General features: G+C 42.5%; 1 protein-coding gene across 1 annotated transcript in view; it reads right to left on the reverse strand.

Moving 5' to 3' along the window:
* Nucleotides 1-9975: 9975 nt before the first annotated feature.
* The window catches only part of LOC116892070 (protein kinase C-binding protein NELL1-like), a 93833-nt gene continuing 83047 nt past the window's right edge, over nucleotides 9976-20761 (reverse strand). The window contains exon 3 of the mRNA XM_032893540.1: nucleotides 9976-10264. Coding sequence (XP_032749431.1) covers nucleotides 10110-10264 — 155 coding nt within the window. The 3' untranslated portion in view covers nucleotides 9976-10109. The remainder of the gene's footprint in view (nucleotides 10265-20761) is intronic.

The raw sequence follows: 20761 nt of genomic DNA on the forward strand, positions 1-20761 counted from the left end.
GGCGTCTGTAATGCAATTTAACAACTATGGATGACTGCTTTGGGCCTTCCAGTAAATCAGAAATAAAACGGAATTTCCTTTACATCCTGACTAGATGGATACACAAATTAGAAATTATTACTAGGGATTATATTAAGCAGATAAAAAGAGCATGGTAAAGTCCTAAGACAGGGGGTCACCCTCTTTCGTCTCCCTGACTTTAGCAGGGACATTTTCTTCTCCTTATTTATCGTTCCCTGGAAGGACACCTGCTGTCGAACCTGACAGCTGGAGTTTGATCCCAACACCCACAGGATAGAAGGAGGGAACCAACTCCCACACTTTGTCCTCTGACCTCCATATGTGTGTGCCATGTGAATGAATTCAAGGCAGTGTTATTAAAACAAAAAGATATGCTAGTATAAGTATTAGAATTCAACATGAAGGGTTTTCAACATTTTAAAAATATGAAATTTTACAGTGAGCAAATCAAATGCTTAGTGCATGGCTGACCATCAGTGAATGTTATCTTTTTTAGAAAAGACCCCGAATATCTTCAAAAAAATCAGCTAAACCTCTATTTTGAAAGCCAGAATAAAAATACCCAAAGAATACTTCAGAACTAAGTCTCTCTTATGAATAAGATATAAAACTCTTCAATGTCATATCTAACAAATAAATCACATCCAGTAATACAAAAAAAAAAAATGATTGCATCATAACCAAGTGGCTATTCAAGCTGGGACAACATTGCAAATGTAACCCAAAGCTGGCAAGATGGCCCAGCAGGTAAAGGCACTTGCTGCCGAACACTATGCCACAGAAGGTGCACAAATACACTCATATGTGTGTGCACGCACATGCACACACACAAATTAACAAAATAATAAATATCACCTATGAAACAATGTTAACCTAAACAATATTGACATAGTGACAAAATTCTGCATGGTGGTCAATAGCTGCTAAGAGAGTGAGTCAGTTTCTTCTGGTGTGAGGTCTCACATAGGTTGGCCAATCGAGGGGTGTGGTGGTTTGAATAGGAATGCCCCGCTTAGGTTCATAAATGTTTGGTCATCAGGTAATGGAAATACTTGAAAGGAATTAGAAGGTGTGGCCTTGCTGGAGTAGGTGTGGCCTTGTTGGAGTAGGTGTGGCCTTGTTGGAGTAGGTGTGGCCTTGCAGGAGTAGGTGTGGCCTTGTTGGAGTAGGTGTGGCCTTGTTGGAGTAGGTGTGGCCTTGTTGGAGTAGGCGTGGCCTTGTTGGAGTAGGTGTGGCCTTGTTGGAGTAGGTGTGGCCTTGTTAGAGTAGGTGTGACCTTGTTGGAGTAGGCGTGGCCTTGCTGGACTAGGCGTGGCCTTGCTGGAGTAGGTGTGGCTTTGTGGAAGAATCACTAAGGGTGGGGTTTAGGGATTCAAAAATCCGAGCACCAGCACCAGTATAATTCACTGCCTGCTGCCTTCAGAACCAGATCTAGAACTCTCAGCTACCTTTCCGGCACCATGTCTGCCTGCATGCCGCCACACTCCCTGCCGTGATGACAATGCACTAAACTTCTGAACTATAAACCAGCCCCAACTAAATGCCTTCCTTTACAAGAGTTGCTGTGGTCATGGTGTCTTTTCACAGCATAGAATATTGACTAAGCCAAATAGTCAACCCAGGATATAGGTAAAAAGAAGCTTCACAGGGCTGAAGAGATGGCTTAGCAGTTAAGAGCAACGACTGTTCTTTCAGATGGTCCTGAATCCAATTCCCAGCAACCACATGGTGGCTCACAACCATCTCTAATAGGATCTGATGCCCTTTTCTGGTGTGTCTGAAGGTACAGTGCACTCACATATATTAAATAAATAAGAAATAAAAATAGATAATAAAAGTTTCACTCAATTCATGTAATACACCACTTCAGTATAAACTACTGATCATCTCGATAGGTACAAGAAGAGAATGTAAAAAAAAAAAAAAGAAATCAATACCTCTTCATAATAAATCTGAATAGATACAAGAAGAGAATATAAAATATCAATACCTCTTCGTAACAAAAGCGCTTCATCTGAGGGGGACAGAAGGCAAGCTCTTCACCCTAACCAGAAACATGCTCAGAAGACCCTTCAACCTAGTTACGAGTATCTGTAAAACCACACTTAGCGAACCCCATGGGGAAAATGCAAAGCTTTCTCTCTAAAATCAGGACCAGGATAGGAAGAATGCTGAGTCCTGCTTCATGTTGGGCTTGAAAGCTGCAGCCAAGGCAGGTAGGCGAGAGAACAAAACAAAAGGCACCAAGATACAGCAGGAAGAAAACAGGAAGGTTTGCACACAATATAATCTCATATAGAGAAATTGTAAACAAATCACCCTAACTAATAAATGGTCTTTTAAGACTTCAAAACATAAGATTATTACATAAAATCCATTTTATGGTAAGAAAAAAAAAGCCATGAAGAACCATAAAATTACGTTACAAAAATCAACTCCATTTACAATAGCATCTAAAACTAATTAAGGGGCAGGAACGATAACTCAGCAATTGAAGCACGGAGTTCAGTTTCCAGAAACTACATGGCAGCTAACAAGCATATGTAACTTCGGTTCCAGGGACTCCAATGTCCTCTTCTGACCTACACCCACAATGAAGACAAAAAAATTGGGTGAATAGACATGCATTCACCCAAAACACTCCTACACACTAAATAAAAGTAAATAAACCCTTTTTAAAAAAACTTAGGAATGATTTTTTAATTAGGAAAAATAATACTCTGAAAACTATTTAAATAGTTTTCTATTTAATCTTTAAATTAAAAAGGGAGACTGAAAAAGTTATCCCATAATCTTGAATGGATTGGTTGATATTGTCAAGTTATGAAAGCAGACACCCCAAAATTCATTCATGAATGAAACGTCATCCCCTCTCAAAGTCTCTGCTGAGTTCTTTACAGAAATTCTCGGGCTAGTCCTCATGTGCACACGCGCAGTCGAGGAGAACGGAAGAACCAAACAACCGTGAAAAAGCAGTGAGGTTGGTTCCTTGCGCCTCCAGCTACCAAACTTACAACAAAGCTACAGTCAAGACATTACAGCCAGGACGATCAAGACATCAATGAAATGGAGTGAGAGGCCAGAAACAGACTCTCACGATCATGGTTAGTTTGTCGTCAGCAAGGATGCTAAAGTAATTCACGGGGGAGAGAAAGAGCCACAGATGACATTGGGACAACTGATGTCCCTGAGCAAAGCATGAAGTCAAAGTGGTACCATCCACCGTCCACAGAGCTTAGCTTGTAATCTATCCGAACCACGGCAGGAAGAAACACTTTCTTACCGCTGTAACCACTGATAAGGCACACATAATCCTGAAACAAACTTTCACCCACCCATTCTTTTCATCCTAAAAAGAATCCTAAGTAAATTTTTGGGTTTCGAAGTTAAAGATGGAAATACAGGGTAGGGGTGGTTAGGGAGAAGGAGGGGCTAACAGAAGTGAGGTGATGCCGACAGAGGATGATAGGGATGAATGGGGTGGACATACATAATGTAGGTGTATAAAAACATCTCAGTTAAACCCACCATTACACAGGATTAACATGAACTAATAAAAACACTTAAACATCAAAGAGCCCAAACCCACAAAACGTAAAGGAAGTGGGTCTAAGCACCCTGGATTCAGTCTGTGTGGTCTCCGCTACTGCACCAAAAGCACAAACAATTAAAGGAAGCTGGCCATCATCAAATTTGAAAACTCTGTCCACCAAAGGTACCATCACAGAAACAAAAAGAAAGCCCTTGGAGTGAGGGGCAAATGTCACACATCCTATTAGAGACCAGACAACAATAAAGAACCACGACAAATCAATTTTAAGAAGACAAGTGACCCAGTTAGAATTGAGCAAGCGATCCAAACCTGCAGATGGCCAATCAGAACATGAAAAGAAACTCAACGTCATTTGCCATCCGGCAAATGTGGTTCTAAAACACAACAGAGAGCATGCCATGCCCATTTGGATGGCTACAGTCAAAGAGGAGGATAATCACCGGTTTGGACAAGGATGTGGAAAAGATGCTTTATATTTCCACACTGCTGGGGGGAATATAAAGGGTGAAGCTACCGTTTTGAAAAGGTATTTTATGTACATGAATGTTTGCGTGCATGTATGTGTGCAGTGCCAGTGGTGGGAAACAGAGGGCAGCAGATCCCTGGAACTGGGGTTACAGACAGTTGTAGGTCAGCATTGAGTGTTAGGAATCAAATCCTGGTTCTTTAAAGGAGCAGCTAGTGCTCTTAGCTTCTCAGCCACAGTGTATGAATTTCTCATCAACTTAAACACAGTCTCCATCTGAGTCAGAAAGTCCACTTCTAGATATGAATCCAAGACAATGAAAACATAAATCGTGTATGAGAATGTTCACAGTAGCAGCATTGAGAATATCTGGGTCAAATGCCCCGATGAGTGGATGAATGAAAGCTATTAACTTTAAACAATGCACTAAAAAATGAATTACTGATACAAACATAAATGAACTTTGGAAACACTGTTCTAAGTGAATATACCCAATCAGGAACAATGTGGAATATGGATTTATTTCTATACAATGACCCAAATAGGCAAATCCATACACAGAAAGTAGACCTGAGCCTGCTTAAGACTAGGACAGGAGAGATCCCTGAGAGACTGGGAACAGCCACTGACTGTTGTGGGGGTTGGATTTTCCAGAGATGTTGTGCAATCAATGCATAACTGTGTGAGTACACTGAAAGCCACAGGATGAAAATGAAACTGAGGATTTAGTGATGCCCACTAATGATGCTCATTATATCCCAATTACAGCAACCTAGTTAGTTACTCCTCATAAGGGACACAGTTGGGGAACTCAGAAAAAAACATGGGGCCTGACTGCTGCACCAGTGATCTGCAGGTCACAGGTCTGGACCTCTTGCTATTGGATAAAAAGGAGCCCCCAAGCTGATGTTCCTGCTATTATACACCTGGTCAAATGGCCTATTGACAGTTGATGGCTTCCGTGGGAGGGAAAGTCGGTTTTCTTTAAGGTTGAGGGATCTGGCAGGTAGACCCTGCTCCAGTGGATGACCTCACATCCCTGTGCATATGGGCAGCACAAACGGGAATCAGTGCTGTACAAAAAGAAACAGGGCGGAGTGGGAAGGTACTGGATGGCTCTGGGGGAATTAGGAGGAGGAATGGAGGTAAATTTGGTCAAAATACATTATATACAAGTGTGAAATTCTCTAAAACTGCTGTGTTTAAAAATGACCATGTTTAGTGTCTGCAGGACATTGTCCCACTGGACACTGTTATTCTAATAAATAATAAAATAACCTGGAAAGGTAACAGAAGAGTCTTTCTTGCAAAGATATCCTCTGGGGAGACTCATGGGGGGAGGGAAGCTAATTCCTAAATATTGAGTGTTACATATTCTCTGTTTTATCACATGCTGAGTCTCTTGGCTGTGTTTTACTCTCTTTAAAGGTGGAAATCAGGTCTTGTGCGTTCCCTATAGCCTTTTCTGCAGATCCTTCCTGCTTTGCCCTCCTTACACCAATTGTGCAAATGTGGGAGAGGAAACCTTAAAATCCAGAGGGGCATCTCTTACCTATTCCTTCACACTCGTTTGGTTTAGTTGATACCTGGGGTTTTCTATTGTGGAAAAGGGTGATGAGACTCTCAGCTCAGTAACCCTGAGCTCTTTAGAGGTCTGCTATGGACATAAGAAAGACGGCATTGAAGAACTCTGGGGCTGTACACGTTATTTAAGTCCTTTCTCAATCCAAAAGGAAAAACAAGCTGCTAAACTTTCTAGACATAAACAAGGAAAGATTTACCTGTTAAGGAATGGCAACTCAATTTGTACTGTCCTTTGTGGTTCTAGAGCAACTGTACTAATTAGGTTCTTGCCTGCATTTTATGGACAAGAACGCTGCTCTCAAGACACGAAATGGTGGATGTCACAAGGCTAGGACACCAATCCACACCAGACTAACTCTGAAACTCCCAGCCCACATGCTCCTTGCCTGCTGGGAAACTCCCCTCTGTGCTTGTTGACAAGCAACTGAAGACTTCTATCCAGTCTTAGGCATTTGTTTGCCCTGGCTACCATGGAGATCCTCACATTCTTGTCCCATAAAGTCAGAGAGGGGCATGAAAGGACTCAGCCCTCCTATGCTCAGGAAGCTGAGCCTTGGTTTGACATCCAAACCACAGCACATAGTGAACTTGGAATTGTCCACATCTCACAGACACACAAAACTCATCCGAAGGAAATCTAGAATACACTGCAAACCTCTTGAGGTGAGGACAAACTTAACCATTAAAAATCAGACAGATCAACTTATGGAACTAGAGAGAGGGGGTCAGCTGCTGCTGCAATGGACCCAAGTCCAGGTCCCGGCAGCCATGTCAGGTGCTTCCAGCTGCCTATGATTCAGCTCCAGAGAATCTAATAAACTCTTCTGGTCTCCTCAGGCACCATAATCCATCACACAAACCCCACACTCAGATACATATATACACATAAAGTTAAAAATAAAAATAGCCCAACTGTCCCCTCATACCTAGCTCCAGATATACAGCTTGGGAAGCAGCTTTGCCTAATGAGTGTAGGCGCCCAAGAAGCTTCGTCTTGCCACAGATGGAGACTATTACAGAGAGACCACAATTGGTCATATACAAGGAACATAGTCATTAATGACTATGGGGTACCTGTTGATATGTATACAACTCCTACACTGAAGGCTCAAGAAACATCACAGAAGAGAAAACAGAAAGGTAGTAAGAGCCAAAGGCCAAGGATGCCTGCCGCAAGATGGTAGGATATAGAATCAACTTACAGAAATCAATAGCTTTTCATATACCAAAAACCAAACACGCTGGGAAAGAGATCATGGATGCACTCCCATTGGTAGTAGCCTCAAAGAAAATAAAATATTGAGGAATAAACCTAGCCAAGGAGGTGAAAGACCTCTACAATAAAAACTTTAAACCTCTGAGGAAAAAGATGAAGAGATGAGAAAATGGAAAAATATCCCATACTTGTGGCTTGATAGAGTTAATAGTGTAGCAGAAATGACCTTTCTACCAAAAGCTATTTATAGATTCAATGCAATCCCAACCTCAGTCTTAGGAGAAATAGAGGAAAATGCTAATATCCATAGAGAGAGAGAACCACAAAAGATTCCAAATAACCAAAGCAATCATGAGCTCTATGTCTGACATAGGAGATACATACATACATATATATATATATATGCATGCATATATCATATGTATACATATAAATTATTTTATATGTCCATATAACACATATCAATTATATTATATGAAATTCTCAAATATATTTTATATATGTATATATATAAATATATAATTGCTGATCATATAAGAATTCAAAAAACAGTAAAAAAAAAGATGCTCTAAAAAATGGTCTATGGATCTAAACAGAGAAATCTCAAAAAAAAAGAATTAAAAGTGCTATTACAAGCTATTACTGGTTATCTAATACAAGCATATACAATTAACAATAAACGGACTAAGCAGGCTGTAGTTACATATTTAGGCGTGTGTGTGTGTGTGTGTGTGTTTGTGTGTGTGTGTGTGTGTGTGTGTGTGAGAGAGAGAGAGAGAGAGAGAGAGAGAGAGAGAGAGAGAGAGAGACAATAGTGATTAAAGGAAGAAGAAGCCATAATTTTAAGAGGTAGCAAGAGGGGATTAGAGGGAAAGAATGGGAAATAATAATTTTTAATTAAAAAATATATATGGGGATGCAAAATGGCTATGAGGAGGAACTAGATATGGTCACGATACATTCTATGAAATTCTCAAAGAATTAAGAAAATACTATATTATTAAAAATAAATGAATGAAATAAATTTTCTTGACTATAGATTGTTGATCCTACTATTACTACAAGTGCAAAAGCTTCACCCAAGTTGGCTTTCCCACTACCTCTCCTTCCCCCAGAAAAGAAGAACCTACACACAGAGAGCCCTTCTGGCTTGAGGCTGCTCTTTCCTTCCCTGCTGGGTTTCCCCACTCAGGAATCTTCTCATCATGCTGCCCCCCTTACCCTCCAGTGCTGGTCAAGGAACCCAGCACTTGACAAAATTATAAAGTCACATAGTGCTTGGTGCAGCCGTGTGATTCGCATTAACTAATCTTTAGCTTTATCTTTCGCATTCATAAATCCTTGGAATATTCGGTTTTAATCACTCCACAAGAACCTGTCATAGTCCCTGGAACAATCAAGTCTCTTCCCAGGTATTTTCAACAGAGCAAGAGGGTTGAAGGGTCTACCATCATTTTTACATATTTCGTTTACCTGGTCAGTATTACTTTGAGCTTTCTCAGATATAAAGTCCTCTATGAAAGAGACTGAACATCATGACAGCCGTGAGTGTTCGCCCTGACCCCTTTCACTGAAAATAGATTTTTATCCTGAATATGGTTTCCCTTCCCTCTACTCCTCCCACCTCCCCCCTCATCTGCATCCACCACCTCCTTCTGTCTCTCGCTAGAAAACAAAACAGGCTTCTAAGGAACAGTAATAAAATAAAATATGATAAGAAAAAACTTAACACATCAGAACAGAGCAAAACAAACAAAAGAAAAAGAGTCCAATAAAAGGCACAAGAAAAACACCCACTGGTTCACACACAGGAATCCCATAAAAACACAAAACTAGAAGCCATCATATGTATGCAAAAGACTTGTAGGGTGTGTGTGTGTGTGTGTGTGTGTGTGTGTGTGTGTGTGTGTCAGCTCTAGGATCCTATCAGGTGCAGACCCGTGCAGGCCATGTGCATGCTACCTCAGTCTCTGAGTTCCTACCTTTATCAATCCTGTTGATTCAGAGGGCCCGTGTCCTCCAGCCCCTTTCTCTGAGCCATGAGAGGAGGGATTTGATGGAGACAACCGATTTGGGGTAACATGAGTGTTCTTAAACTTAAAACTCTTATCTCTGGAGGCTTGCATCTGAGGTCTCCAACACAGCATTCAGTTTTCACAGTGATCAAGCAAGGTCTTCCTAGCTCTTCCTACCTCTGCATTATACCTATCTCTGTGTGCAACAAATTCTCATTCCTTCCCCCAGGAATTCTCTTATGCCTCCACCTTTATCCAAAAGCTTGATCTCTTTTCTTAAATTCCAGGAACCTCTTTTTTACTATGCTGCCCGTTCCTTCCCATTCAGACTATCAAACAGTACCTCACGTTTTAACACGCATTCATTTATGTGTGTGAGCGTATGAGTTTGTGCACGACACAGCACACACACAGAAGTCAGATAACAGCCTGCAGCAGTTGTTTCTCTCCATCTACCACACAGGTGGGTCAGGGGATCAAACTGAAATTGTCAGGCCTGACAGCAAGGGCACACTGAGCTATCTACCGCATTCACTTTTTCCGTTATATAACCATCATTCTCTCGGATGCCTCCTTTGATTAGTACAACCCTAGGTAGGACTGGCCCTGCCTACCTTTATCAAGATGAGCTTCTAACCCTGCATCCATAAAGCGTTGTGGTGCTTTTCTCTCCATGGTCCCTACGAGCTTCTCCTCGGAGCTTCAGAGTAAACATTTGAAGATAGTTGCCTTAACATCCAGTGTCAAGTACAGTTTCCATGGAAACACACAATGGAGGCTTACAAGAAGTTCTTAAATACAGCTGATTAACATGTTTGATGACCTAAATATGCTAGGTAGGATGTGGTTTTATACAAATGAAGAAAATTAGAAGACAGACAATAAAGAAAGACTCATGGCCTCTGGAAATAATTACGCATCCTTTTGCCCAAAGTAAATTCTTACTGAGAAGTAAATCCTAAGATTTATGTGTTCAGTAGAAACTAGACCCCAAGTGGCCAGCCACATGTTTCCATCTAATGCCCATCTCTAGAGCCCAAAGCATCTTATACAGACTCTGGAAAGTACACAGAGCTGTCTTCACCGGGCATGGTGGCACACATTTTGATTTCCAGAACAGAAGGCAGAGGCAAGACGATCACCAAAAGAGCAAGAGCTGTCAGTCTACATAGTAAGTTTCAAACCAGCCAAGGGTCTCTAATGAGACTCTCTCCAAAAAAAATCAATTAATTAATCAAAAGAAGAAAGTGTTTCCTACCTGTGTTCCAGCTCCCGGATGGACAGTATCACCCCTGAGGTGGACGGTTTCTGCTGCACCGTAGCCAAAAAGGTGAACTCGCTTTTATTCCGGAATAGCTGGATCAGCTTCTCACTCACGTGAGGGGCCGAATGGATCTCTCTCTGTACATCTAGGGGTCAAGAAAGAGGCACAGGAGAAGCAAAATGTGGGTAAAGAGGAGAGAACAGAGCATGGGAGGGAAAAGAAAAGGGGGTCAAGTTACAAGTAAAACATTTAAGAGCCCAGCTTGCTTTTTCTCCCTCTTCTTCTGTCAATAGCTTTCATTTTCTGGCTCCGTTCATCACCCCTCACAGCTACATTCATTCAACAAAAACCCCAGAAATGCTATCTCTGTCACCAGGTCCACTTGTCACTTTGACAAGTCACAATAGGCCAGACAGTGGTTTTCTGACATAAATTTTGATGGGATAATGAGCAATTTGGCCTTGTGAAAAAATCGATAGGGTGGCTATAAATAATGTTGGAGGCCGTCAGGTAAGTGGGGTCCTGAGAGTCAAAGACTCTCAGACCTGGCAGGACCCAACAATAACTAATAGCCTTCAGATTCTGTGTTCCTCGTGGAATTGGCTTCTCTCTCCCAACATGCATCTAGAAGGTCTGTCCTTGTCTTATACCTAGGAGAGAACCTGCGCTAACAACGCCCGGCAACACCAACCTTTAGTTAAAAAATAAAACAATATACAATACACATCAGTGATCTGTAAGTGTGCTTGGAATAGCTCTGTAAGCCTGAGATGGATTACTTTCCTTACGCCATATTTATTAAGGTCTGCAGGGTCTAGAGGTGCATGACCCCTGTTCATCCTGCTTCTGCCTAGGAGCCTCTGTCTCCAACATCTGCTCCCGGAGACAGAGGCATCCTCATCAGAACTGTCTAAGTACTGTTCATTATTTCACGATCGTCTCCCAGCACCAGTACTAGTCACCAGAGGACCAAACATGGGCATGACATTGCAGAAGGGGGCAAGTGGGCATCAAAAGTTGTCTGGCTCTTACAATCTTTAGTCTGATGACCAGGAGTCCTGCTACTAGATAGTATTTTCTAGATGTGACAGGGAAGTTATACCCATGAAATCGCAATAATATGGTTGCCTAATCGAGACCGGCATGATGAAAATATCATTTTGACATGCCAATATGGATGAGGGAAATTTCCCAAGGTCCTACCCATAGATGAAGAGGGATAGGATAGACACTCAGTGGCTCTGAGAAAGAGAGAACCAATGTTCGGCAGGAATGATAGGTTAGCCAATCCCAAGTGGCCAATCCTAAACACATGTACAATGAGCAACACCAAATGGACTAAGTAGATTACACACACACACACACACACACACACACACACACACACACACACATATATATATATATATACACACATACATATATACAAATATATGTGTGTATATGCATATTTATATATACACACACATGTAATTAAAGAAGAAGTCATGAATCTGGGAGTGACACGGGAGGTGTTGAAGGGGAGAAGGGATGAAAGTGTAAATATAATACATAGGAAACACAGTACAGTAAATACAGTAAATAGGAAATTCTCAACAAAAAGAATTTTAAATTTTAAAAAATTATTTTAAAAAAGAGGCCACGAATTTGAAAGAGAGCAAGGAGGGGCCTGTGGGAGATTTAGGGGGAGGAAAGAGAAAGGGAATGATGCAATTATGTTATAATCTCAGAAAATGAAAGAACTAATTTTTAAAGGCGTGTTTACTGGTATATTCTTGTAGCCTGCCCAACTCTTCTGACCATGTGATAATTATTTGATTATTTGTCCAAGTGAGAGGAACCAGTTCAGATAAGGAAACTTCACAGTCTGTGTAAGCCACATTACAAGCTTCTATTAGGATCTCGGTGCCTTACAGAAACTAAATAGTGGTTTCTAACAAGGGAAGGGACACAACGGTTGGCGGAAAGCTCGGTCTTTTCGTGTGCATGGAGGGGATGGACAAGGTGATTTCTCACAGCTCTCGAAACTTAGCTTATGAGTCAACCAGTTGGCTGTTTCTCCTAAGGAAGAACCACACAGTCTCTCCAGCTAAAGAATTTGGGGCTGTGAACAGTAGGAGACAAGCAGTCTGTCCCATAGAGGCAGGCCACTAGCAAAAATCCACATGCCTGACACTCGCTTTTCAACCCACTCAAAAGGCTTCACTGTTTTATCATTAAGGGCCATACTGGGATCTTGCTATAGGCCAACACAAGAGAAAGCCATTTAAAGAATGCTTCTATGGGGTCTAGGGAGGATGGTTTTGTGCTTAAGAGCATTTGTTGTTCTTATACTTGGCTTTCATTCCAAGCAACCATATAGCAGCTAGCAACTATCTGTACCCCCCATTCCAGGGGATCCTAGGTCCACTTCTGGCTTCCAAAGGGACTGTGCTCACATAGTGCACAGACATCATGTAGGCAATACATGCATATACATAATATAAAACTAAATCAATCTTCAAAAGGAAAAATGCTTCAATGTCTTTTTCAAGATCCTACCTGGGCGCTTTCTGAGATAGCTTCAAATTTTACTAAACACAGGAACAATTTATATTCCAAACTAAAGAGTATTGGCTAAATTTTATTAGCTTTATTTTTTCTATATTAATGCTGAGCAAAATTCTCCTTCACCTATAGTTATTGCCAGGAAAAGGAAAAGATTCCTGGGATGAAATTGTCTGCTTTTTTTTGTCTTTCTTCCTCTCTCTTGCCCTTGGGTATACACAGCCCCTGGCTGAAGGCCTCCATATTAAAATTCACAGCTGTAAGAATTCTTTAAGCAACAGGCTCACTGTGGCCATCTGGACATCTAGTCAATGTTTCAAACACCTATAGTTACAAGTCTCTCCCTCTTGGACCCAGCCCTCAAACAACCTGATTTTCAGTCTTAGTAAACAGGACACCTCAAGCCAAACACTAGAAACTGTCCTTGGTTCTTCCCACGTCTCTGCCTCTGTGTCCAATCCAAGAGCAGGTATAGGACTCCCATGTCTGGAATTTATCCACTGCTCCGCAACTTCCTTCTCACATCTCCTGTTCAAATCGTTCCCATAGTCCCTCAAGGCATTCTCTGTTGACCCCTAGCTGGTTTCCCCATTTCCATGCTGCCTTCTTCCCATCTTGCACACAATATCCAAATGTTCTTTTGAAAACATACATTTGAATTATGTTAGTCTCCTGATAAAATTGTAGTGACTTCCCATTGCCCAGGAGATCAAATCCTATTCCATCACAAGGCCAGTGAAGTCACCCATGGACCCATCTGATGCATCTCTGCACCTCGTCTCATTCACCCTTCTTCATTTGCTAGAAGAACACACCCTTGCCTTGCGTCTTTGTCTCTTCACTCTTTCCAGGGATCTCTGTAAATGCGTGGACCCTCCTTGAATTCTCACTGCAACCTTTGAGCCACTGTCCATTGAGGGTTCTTCCAGAAATGTCCCTCTTCCTCCCACTCTGGGTATTTCCTCCATAGGACTCATTGTTACACACAGACTGGGACCAGTTCATTACCTCCTATGTAACAGCCAGCCTTTGTGTTATTTACTTTCTCTCCCTGACAGACTGCAAGCTCCGTGATTGAAAGTCTATCTATTTATTCGTAGTCTGACCCCCATTCTTTGTGCCTGACATAATGGCATCCAATTTAGATACACTGATTGCTCCATTTATTTTCCTTATTTTATATTTTTACTTTAAATAGCTACATATATTGCACTCAGAAAATATGCAAAACTAGGAGATAAATCGATCTTTCTCTAATGCCAGTATGGACAGCTGGTTGTAGAAAATGGTGTTTGGAGCCAATCCCTCTTCTTCTGTACAAGACACTCCCGAATAGTCAGAACTGGTTCTATCAGCCTTGAAGGTTGAGCATTTTGCATCCTAACTTTCATAAATTTCTCCATAAATTATTGGCATATTAAAGGGAAAAAAACCTACCTACCAGAGGGAAATGTGAGAAATTTCCATTTGAATACATGGAGACATCACAGACAGTCTCCATACTGGCCCATTGCTCTCAAGTGAGGACTTGCCAGAATTCAGACAAAGAGCACACACCAAGCTACCCTGCTTCACACAGCCTGACCTCCAGAGCAGGCTGCACATCACTGAGTTTACTCTGAGTTTGGCAGATAACTAGCTGGGTAGTTAGCTTGGACAATACTTCTCCTCTTTGAACCCATAATCAACTGAAGATCAACAGATCAAGTTATATGATGCGTCAGCTTAAACTCCTTCTCATTATTGTTAAATAATTTATTCTACCCTAGACATAAGAGAGGGTATTTTTCCCATCTATAAAGAACCCAGATTCTATAATTGTTCTTCTTTGTTCAAGTTCCAAATTAATATATAAAGTTCTCGACTCCTCAAACACTGGCGTGTCACCGCCTCTACAGAAGCCAACTTCTTCCCAGAGTTGAAAGAGCAGTGAGTGAAATGAATTAACGAGCCCCTGGAGCAAATGTTGCATTGCCATGCTCTACCAAGGTGATGCATGTTCAGTGTTCCTTGAGAATATTCTGTCCATGAAAGGAAACAAGAAAGACGTACACGGTGGATCAAGTTGATAAGAAGCAGGAAGCAAATAGATATCAACTTAGAAATCTGTGAAATATGCTCAATCATAGACCAAATAAACAAAATGTAAGTGCCAAGCCCAGGCAAGAAGAATGGGGATGGAGAGATGATGCCTGCTTCTGGCACGGCAGGCACATGCATAAACACACAGAGAGAGATCTACATTCATATACGTAAATTTAAAAATAGTAAAATGTTAAAAAAAAAACAAAAACAAAAATAAAGCCTGCCTTCAGGACCCCCTCTGCCTACTGAGTCACCTCCTCGAGCGTTAATGGAGAAAGCTGTGCCTACTCTTACTGCAGCCTGATGTGTCAGGGCTGGTTGATATGTATGGGTCTATGGAAGGCCTACCCTTTTCTGAATAGAAATGGAGGAGGAGTGCATGGGGTGAGAGGTTGGGGGAGGAATTGGGAAGGGGGGAAGGGAAACTGTGGTTGGAATGTTAAAAAAATAATAATTAAAAAAAAAAGAGAAAACTAGGCTTGCAGAATTGAAATAATGTTATGAAGGGCACTGGGCTAGGAGGCCATTGCACAAATTCCAAACCAACTCATTCAGAACACATTTCTAACCCTGTGGCATCTGCTATTGGCCACCTTCTAGCCTCAATGTCTATGTCTGTGGGGAGAGACAAGTCCCCATCACCAGTCCACAGCTGACAATTCTGCTTTCAACCAGGAAACACTGAGTGAAGCAAGGAAGGACCCCTTATGAGGCAAATGCCAGCAGGCAAAGAAGTTGTATCACAAAGACATACCCTGGCTTGCCCAGCGTCGTGAGTCAAGGCACAGGAGAATAACCAGCATGGAGGTCATCAACAGTGACCACTGTGCTCCCTGGCATTCCCCTCATACCCTGCTTACCTGTCACCCATCATCTCCCACTCCACCAGTGCCCCTGTATTAGAGCACTGTAAGCCCCACTGCCCTTCCTCCAGGGCACAGCACTCTCGCACTGTTATTCCCATCTGCAGCAGCTTTTTCAAGAACCATCCCCCTCTGACTGTTCCAGACCAGTGAGTCCCTGAATTCTGTCCCCACTACACTTAGCACAATCACCAGCTCTGTGTGTGCAATCACATTTGCATGTGATGAACTTAATAAATAATATCTTGCTCCTTCTACTGTAGATCCCATGAGAAACCCTTTACCAATATGTACCCAACAACTCCTACTGGCACACATCTGGTGGAAATCCAATCACTTGGTTAACAAAAGTGATCTGGTCTGCCAACTCCTGAATAAAACATAAGACAGGGGTGAGCAGCGCCACACATAACCCAACCTGTTGAGATAAAGTGCACTCCCATAGCAAGCTGACTGAGGAACAATAAATCTAGATGTGCGTCCCAACCCTTCCATTAGGGGATGGGGCCTAGGGAATCCTATGACACATGGTACTAATCAATTCTCCTAATTACTATTTGACTCAATCAAAAGACATCCCGGTGCCCCCATAATTTCACTAATGAGAGAGGATGTGTGAGGCAGCTGAGCTCTCTCCTTACACATTTGATGATATCAGGAAGAAAAATCAACACAGTAACTTTTCAGACAGCCTCTCCACACTGCCCCAGCAACACGGCAGAATCAACCTGCTCATTCCCAACATCTCATGATGATTCAGAAGCATAGGTGTAAGGAGAGAGGAAAGGTATGGGTGCCTGCCTATTTGACTCACAGGGCAGGAAAACACGCAGCAAGACCGATAAAATATCTCTACAACATGATTAAAACTTTGTTATTTAACCAAAAGCTATCTAAGAGCAGGGAACAGATAATTACATCCTGGTATAAATGCCTGAAGGAAAATCACATGTGATAATATCACAATGACAAGGAGGTGATGAGATAATGAAGGAAATGTCTAGCCATACTGTCCAACAGCTAGCAAGTGAGCCAGCTGTGGTGAGGGATGGTTTGACTCCCAGAACTTCCTGGAGACGGAGATGGGAGGATTGCACAAGTTCGAGGTCAGCTCAGACTGTACAGTAAGTTCAAAGCCAGCCTCAGTTGAGTCACAGTGAGACCCTCCCAAGAGATGAGGATGTTGATTAGTGTTAAAATGCTCAGCAGGACTATGCAAGGCCCTAGGTTCAATTCCCAGCATTGCACATGCTATATACTCATATCCATAACAAGAAACCAAGTGTACACAGAATCTATTCAGTTATTCACACAGACAGCAGAGTGGTCTTCATGGACATTAGCCATTGTGAGGGATAGGTGAACTGTTTCTCCTTTCTATGTGTCTGAATCTTCTCTAGAAGTTATTTTAAGAAAAAAGACACATTTTTTCTGAAATATAAAAGCATATTAAATAAAAAGGGAACACCAAGAAGAGAACGCTATGAAAGAAAAAAACCATCCCCCTGCTGTCCATCATCACAGTCCTGAGGGTCATCCTTAATCATGAGATGAGACGGCTAGTGCTCCATCGAAGCTCAGCCCAGAGTCACTCTCTATAAAGACCCTCCTCCCCTTAAAGAACCAGTCAGCTCCAAATGGCTTGATGGACATTTAAACTAAAATAGAGCACTCAGCCTTCACTCCCAGAACCTATGACATGCATAGCTCCAAGACTAATCAGGAAGATAGCAATAGCTTGCCATCAAGTCCCTCAGACATGGTTTGAATCTGTTCTGTCATTAGCCCAAGGGCCAAGCAGATGTGCCCAGTGCATAGAATATGCAGCTCCATGCACAGGAAAATACTGGGCTTGAACGAGAATGCACCCTCCTGCAAGGTTTGCTGTCTGTATTCTTCAAAAGACAGAAAGGTGTCTTCAGCCTTGAGCTTGGTGAGGCAGTGTCCACCTATGTCATTCACTCGCTTGATCTCTATTTAAATACCTTTATTGAGCATTCCTCTGAACCAAGGCAAGTGGATTAACATGTATCTCCAGAGGGTGTAAGGCTGAATACAGTGGTGCAAGCCTTTCCAGGGCTGTGTAGGATAGTAATTAACAGCTCAGAAGCTAAACCAATCATCTACTAGAGATACTCTGTGTGTGTGTGTGTGTGTGTGTGTCTGTGTGTGTGTCTGTGTGTGTGTCTGTGTGTATCTCTGTGTGTATGTGTCTGTGTGTCTGTGTGTATCTCTGTGTATCTCTGTCTGTGGTCTCTGTGTGTGTGTGTGTTTGTGTGTCTGTGTGTGTCTCTGTGTATCTCTGTGGTCTCTATGTGTATGTGTGTGTCTGTGTGTATCTCTGTGTATCTCTGTCTGTGGTCTCTCTATCTCTCTCTCTCTCTGTGTGTGTGTGTGTGTGTGTGTGTGTGTGTGTGTGTTGGTTGATATCCAAGGCTGAACACATTCTAAACAGTTCATCACTGAAACATCTCCACAGCACTTTTCTTCCATTTTCTTTTGAATACCATGTTCTTCATAAATTTCCTGGGCTGGCCTTGCACTTGTGGTTCTCGTGTGTTAGCCTCCCGAGTAGCAGGTATTACAGACTTGCTATGGCCACCAGGCCAGCTGAGATGCCAGGTTTATCCATCAGGTGTATAAGCTTTGGGTCAGTTAACCTCTTTATATTTCAGACTCCTCACTCCTCAAATGTCAGTAAACTGCATGTACTCTGATGGAGACAGCACAACTACAACAATTAAATTAAGTAGTGGATTTTAATCCTTAAGACAGTGTCTCCCCATGGTGTTTTGAACACCTAGGTTCAAGGCCCAGATCCTATAGGATGTATGGATACCAAACTACGTCCACAGCCAGCATTCGATGGTTCTGTAACCTGAGCTGAAGTAATGACTGTGTTTATGGCTGAGTATGACTGTGGGCCTATGGGAGAGCAGAAGGCCAGTGAATGAACAGGCATTGTTTGCTATGGTTTTTGGCAGGTTTAACAGCCTATTCCAATTCTTATCTGCTTACGAAAAAGTGGAGAGTCGATGGATTTTTCTGGCCACATTGCAGTCTAGGTCCAACCAGCCAGCAGCCAGACAGTTTTGAATTTTCACTTTGTGCTGGTTAGCAAAGATTTTAAATGCATTCATGTAATCTTCAAAGCAGCACAATGAGGTCAGTGCTCCCGTATCAACCCACAGGTGAGTGGAGATGCCTTTGTGGAGTAGGCAGAGGTCAGACTCTGATCCACTTAAAGCCAACCTCAGGAGACCACTGCCTGTCCTCTCAGACATGCCAGGATCTGGCTCCCAAGCTCTGCCCTGCACACACTGGGGACAGCTCAGCTTCCTTTCTCCATCTTTGAGTGGCTGTGGCTGTGACAGGATGGTGCTACCCTGCCACTCAGAGCTCCGTCACAAATAAAGGGAAGAATGAGGCCATACACAGCGCCATACCTAAGGAAGTTCCTGAGACGCTTGCAAAGGAGAACTGGAAAGTTACCCACTTAGCTCTGAGCAGGACAACTTCCCAGGTGTCTGTGTATACATGACACATTCCATAGCTGTAAAAACCCACTGAGTAGCCAGGAGAGACTCACTTTAACGAGAACAAATGGCTGCCCCAAAGAATGTAAGGGACTTAGCCAAGAACCCATCTCTAGCAAGCAGCAAAGATATGTGGTACTGGCTAATTCAGTAGCTCTTCCCGTACATGGCTTCCCTAACCCCAGATCACTGCAACCCTCACCCCAACACACATGGAGAGTCAGCCTCCTCCAAGAGCCTCAGCTACCCTGAGTATTGGGTGCAACCTTGAGCTTGCATTAAAAGTTTGGATCAGTGACTGACCTAATTATAATTAATCCTCTTCTGTGCAGGGTCCTAATTTTAGGCATGAAAACGACTTTTTTTAAACACCGCATTGGCCTTGACCTCACTACATCTTCTCAATGTCAATATTAAACAGTGGGACGTCGTGTTCAATAGCCAAGCTCTCCGATCCATGATTGTTCATTATAAATCATTTTTTACGTGTTGCTTCGAATGCTGTTTTTCAAGAATAAAACTCTGCCTGCATTGAAGTTCAGGGTGATTTTAATATTCAAACCTCCTACAGAGATGATGTCTCATTTTAATTATTGTTTCGGTTAATGGGTTTTCATTAAATTAGAGGCTGGGACAATTAGTAAGGTGAATAGCTCGTGTTTTAGAGGTAAAGTTGCTGAGACTCTGGGGCAAGATGACACTTGTGACACACACAGGCAGAATGATGACCCCTGAGAGCTATGCTTGCATCTGACTAAGAGAAGACAGAGCAGCTGGTCTCCTCACCCAGCTTCCAAATATGACCCAGGTCCCCTCTTGAGGCTACACAAACACAAAGCATGGGTTTGACTGGGGGAAGGGAGCTTTTAATCACTTAACTTTCTATCAAGAATCCAGCTGCCCCTGCCATTGAACCAGAGAACACTTTCAAAAGTTCACAGTCTGTAAAGCAAGGTGTCAAACCACAGGCAGGTAGTCCTGATGAAACTGTCTCACACACACAAGTAATTCAGTTGCTTTAGTGGATTAATGTCTGACTTTCTACCCCTGGGAAATTGGTCCGACTCCAATGTGGGATGCAAGGACCAAAAATCATATTGATTAACAAACTGTCAGGGAGACAAGAAGAAATGGTTTGAGTGACCAAAGCAACATTTCACCTCAGACTACACAAATGTGTTATTCTGGGGCCAGCAAGGCAGCGTTGCCTCTGAGAGAGATGAAGGAAAGAAAGATCAGGGAAGGGGCAGAGAGTGAGAGGTCAAATCTGCTGAATCAGAATCTGAGGTCTGAAGTTAGTGGTGGGACTCCTTGCTAAGGGGTGGGACTGCTCCTGGAAAGGGAAGGGACTTCCTTTCCTAATTAGCTAAAGGAGGAAATGAGAGGAGTTCTTCCTGAGAAAACTATCCAGTTCCCGTCAGACAAGCCTGGTTCAGAGGCAGTGAAGAGACCTCTTCTGTTACAAGAGGAAGGAGGGCAGAGAACCTTTCCACAAAATAAGGAAACATGAAGCAACAGGAAAGCCACACAGCTCTGGCCACCACTGAGTGATAGCACCTTCATCCTCACCGTCCTCCCTTGCCCAGCTCACAGGATAACATGTACTAATAA

Source organism: Rattus rattus, chromosome 2 (genome assembly GCF_011064425.1).
Source record: "Rattus rattus isolate New Zealand chromosome 2, Rrattus_CSIRO_v1, whole genome shotgun sequence".
NCBI lineage: Eukaryota > Metazoa > Chordata > Mammalia > Rodentia > Muridae > Rattus > Rattus rattus.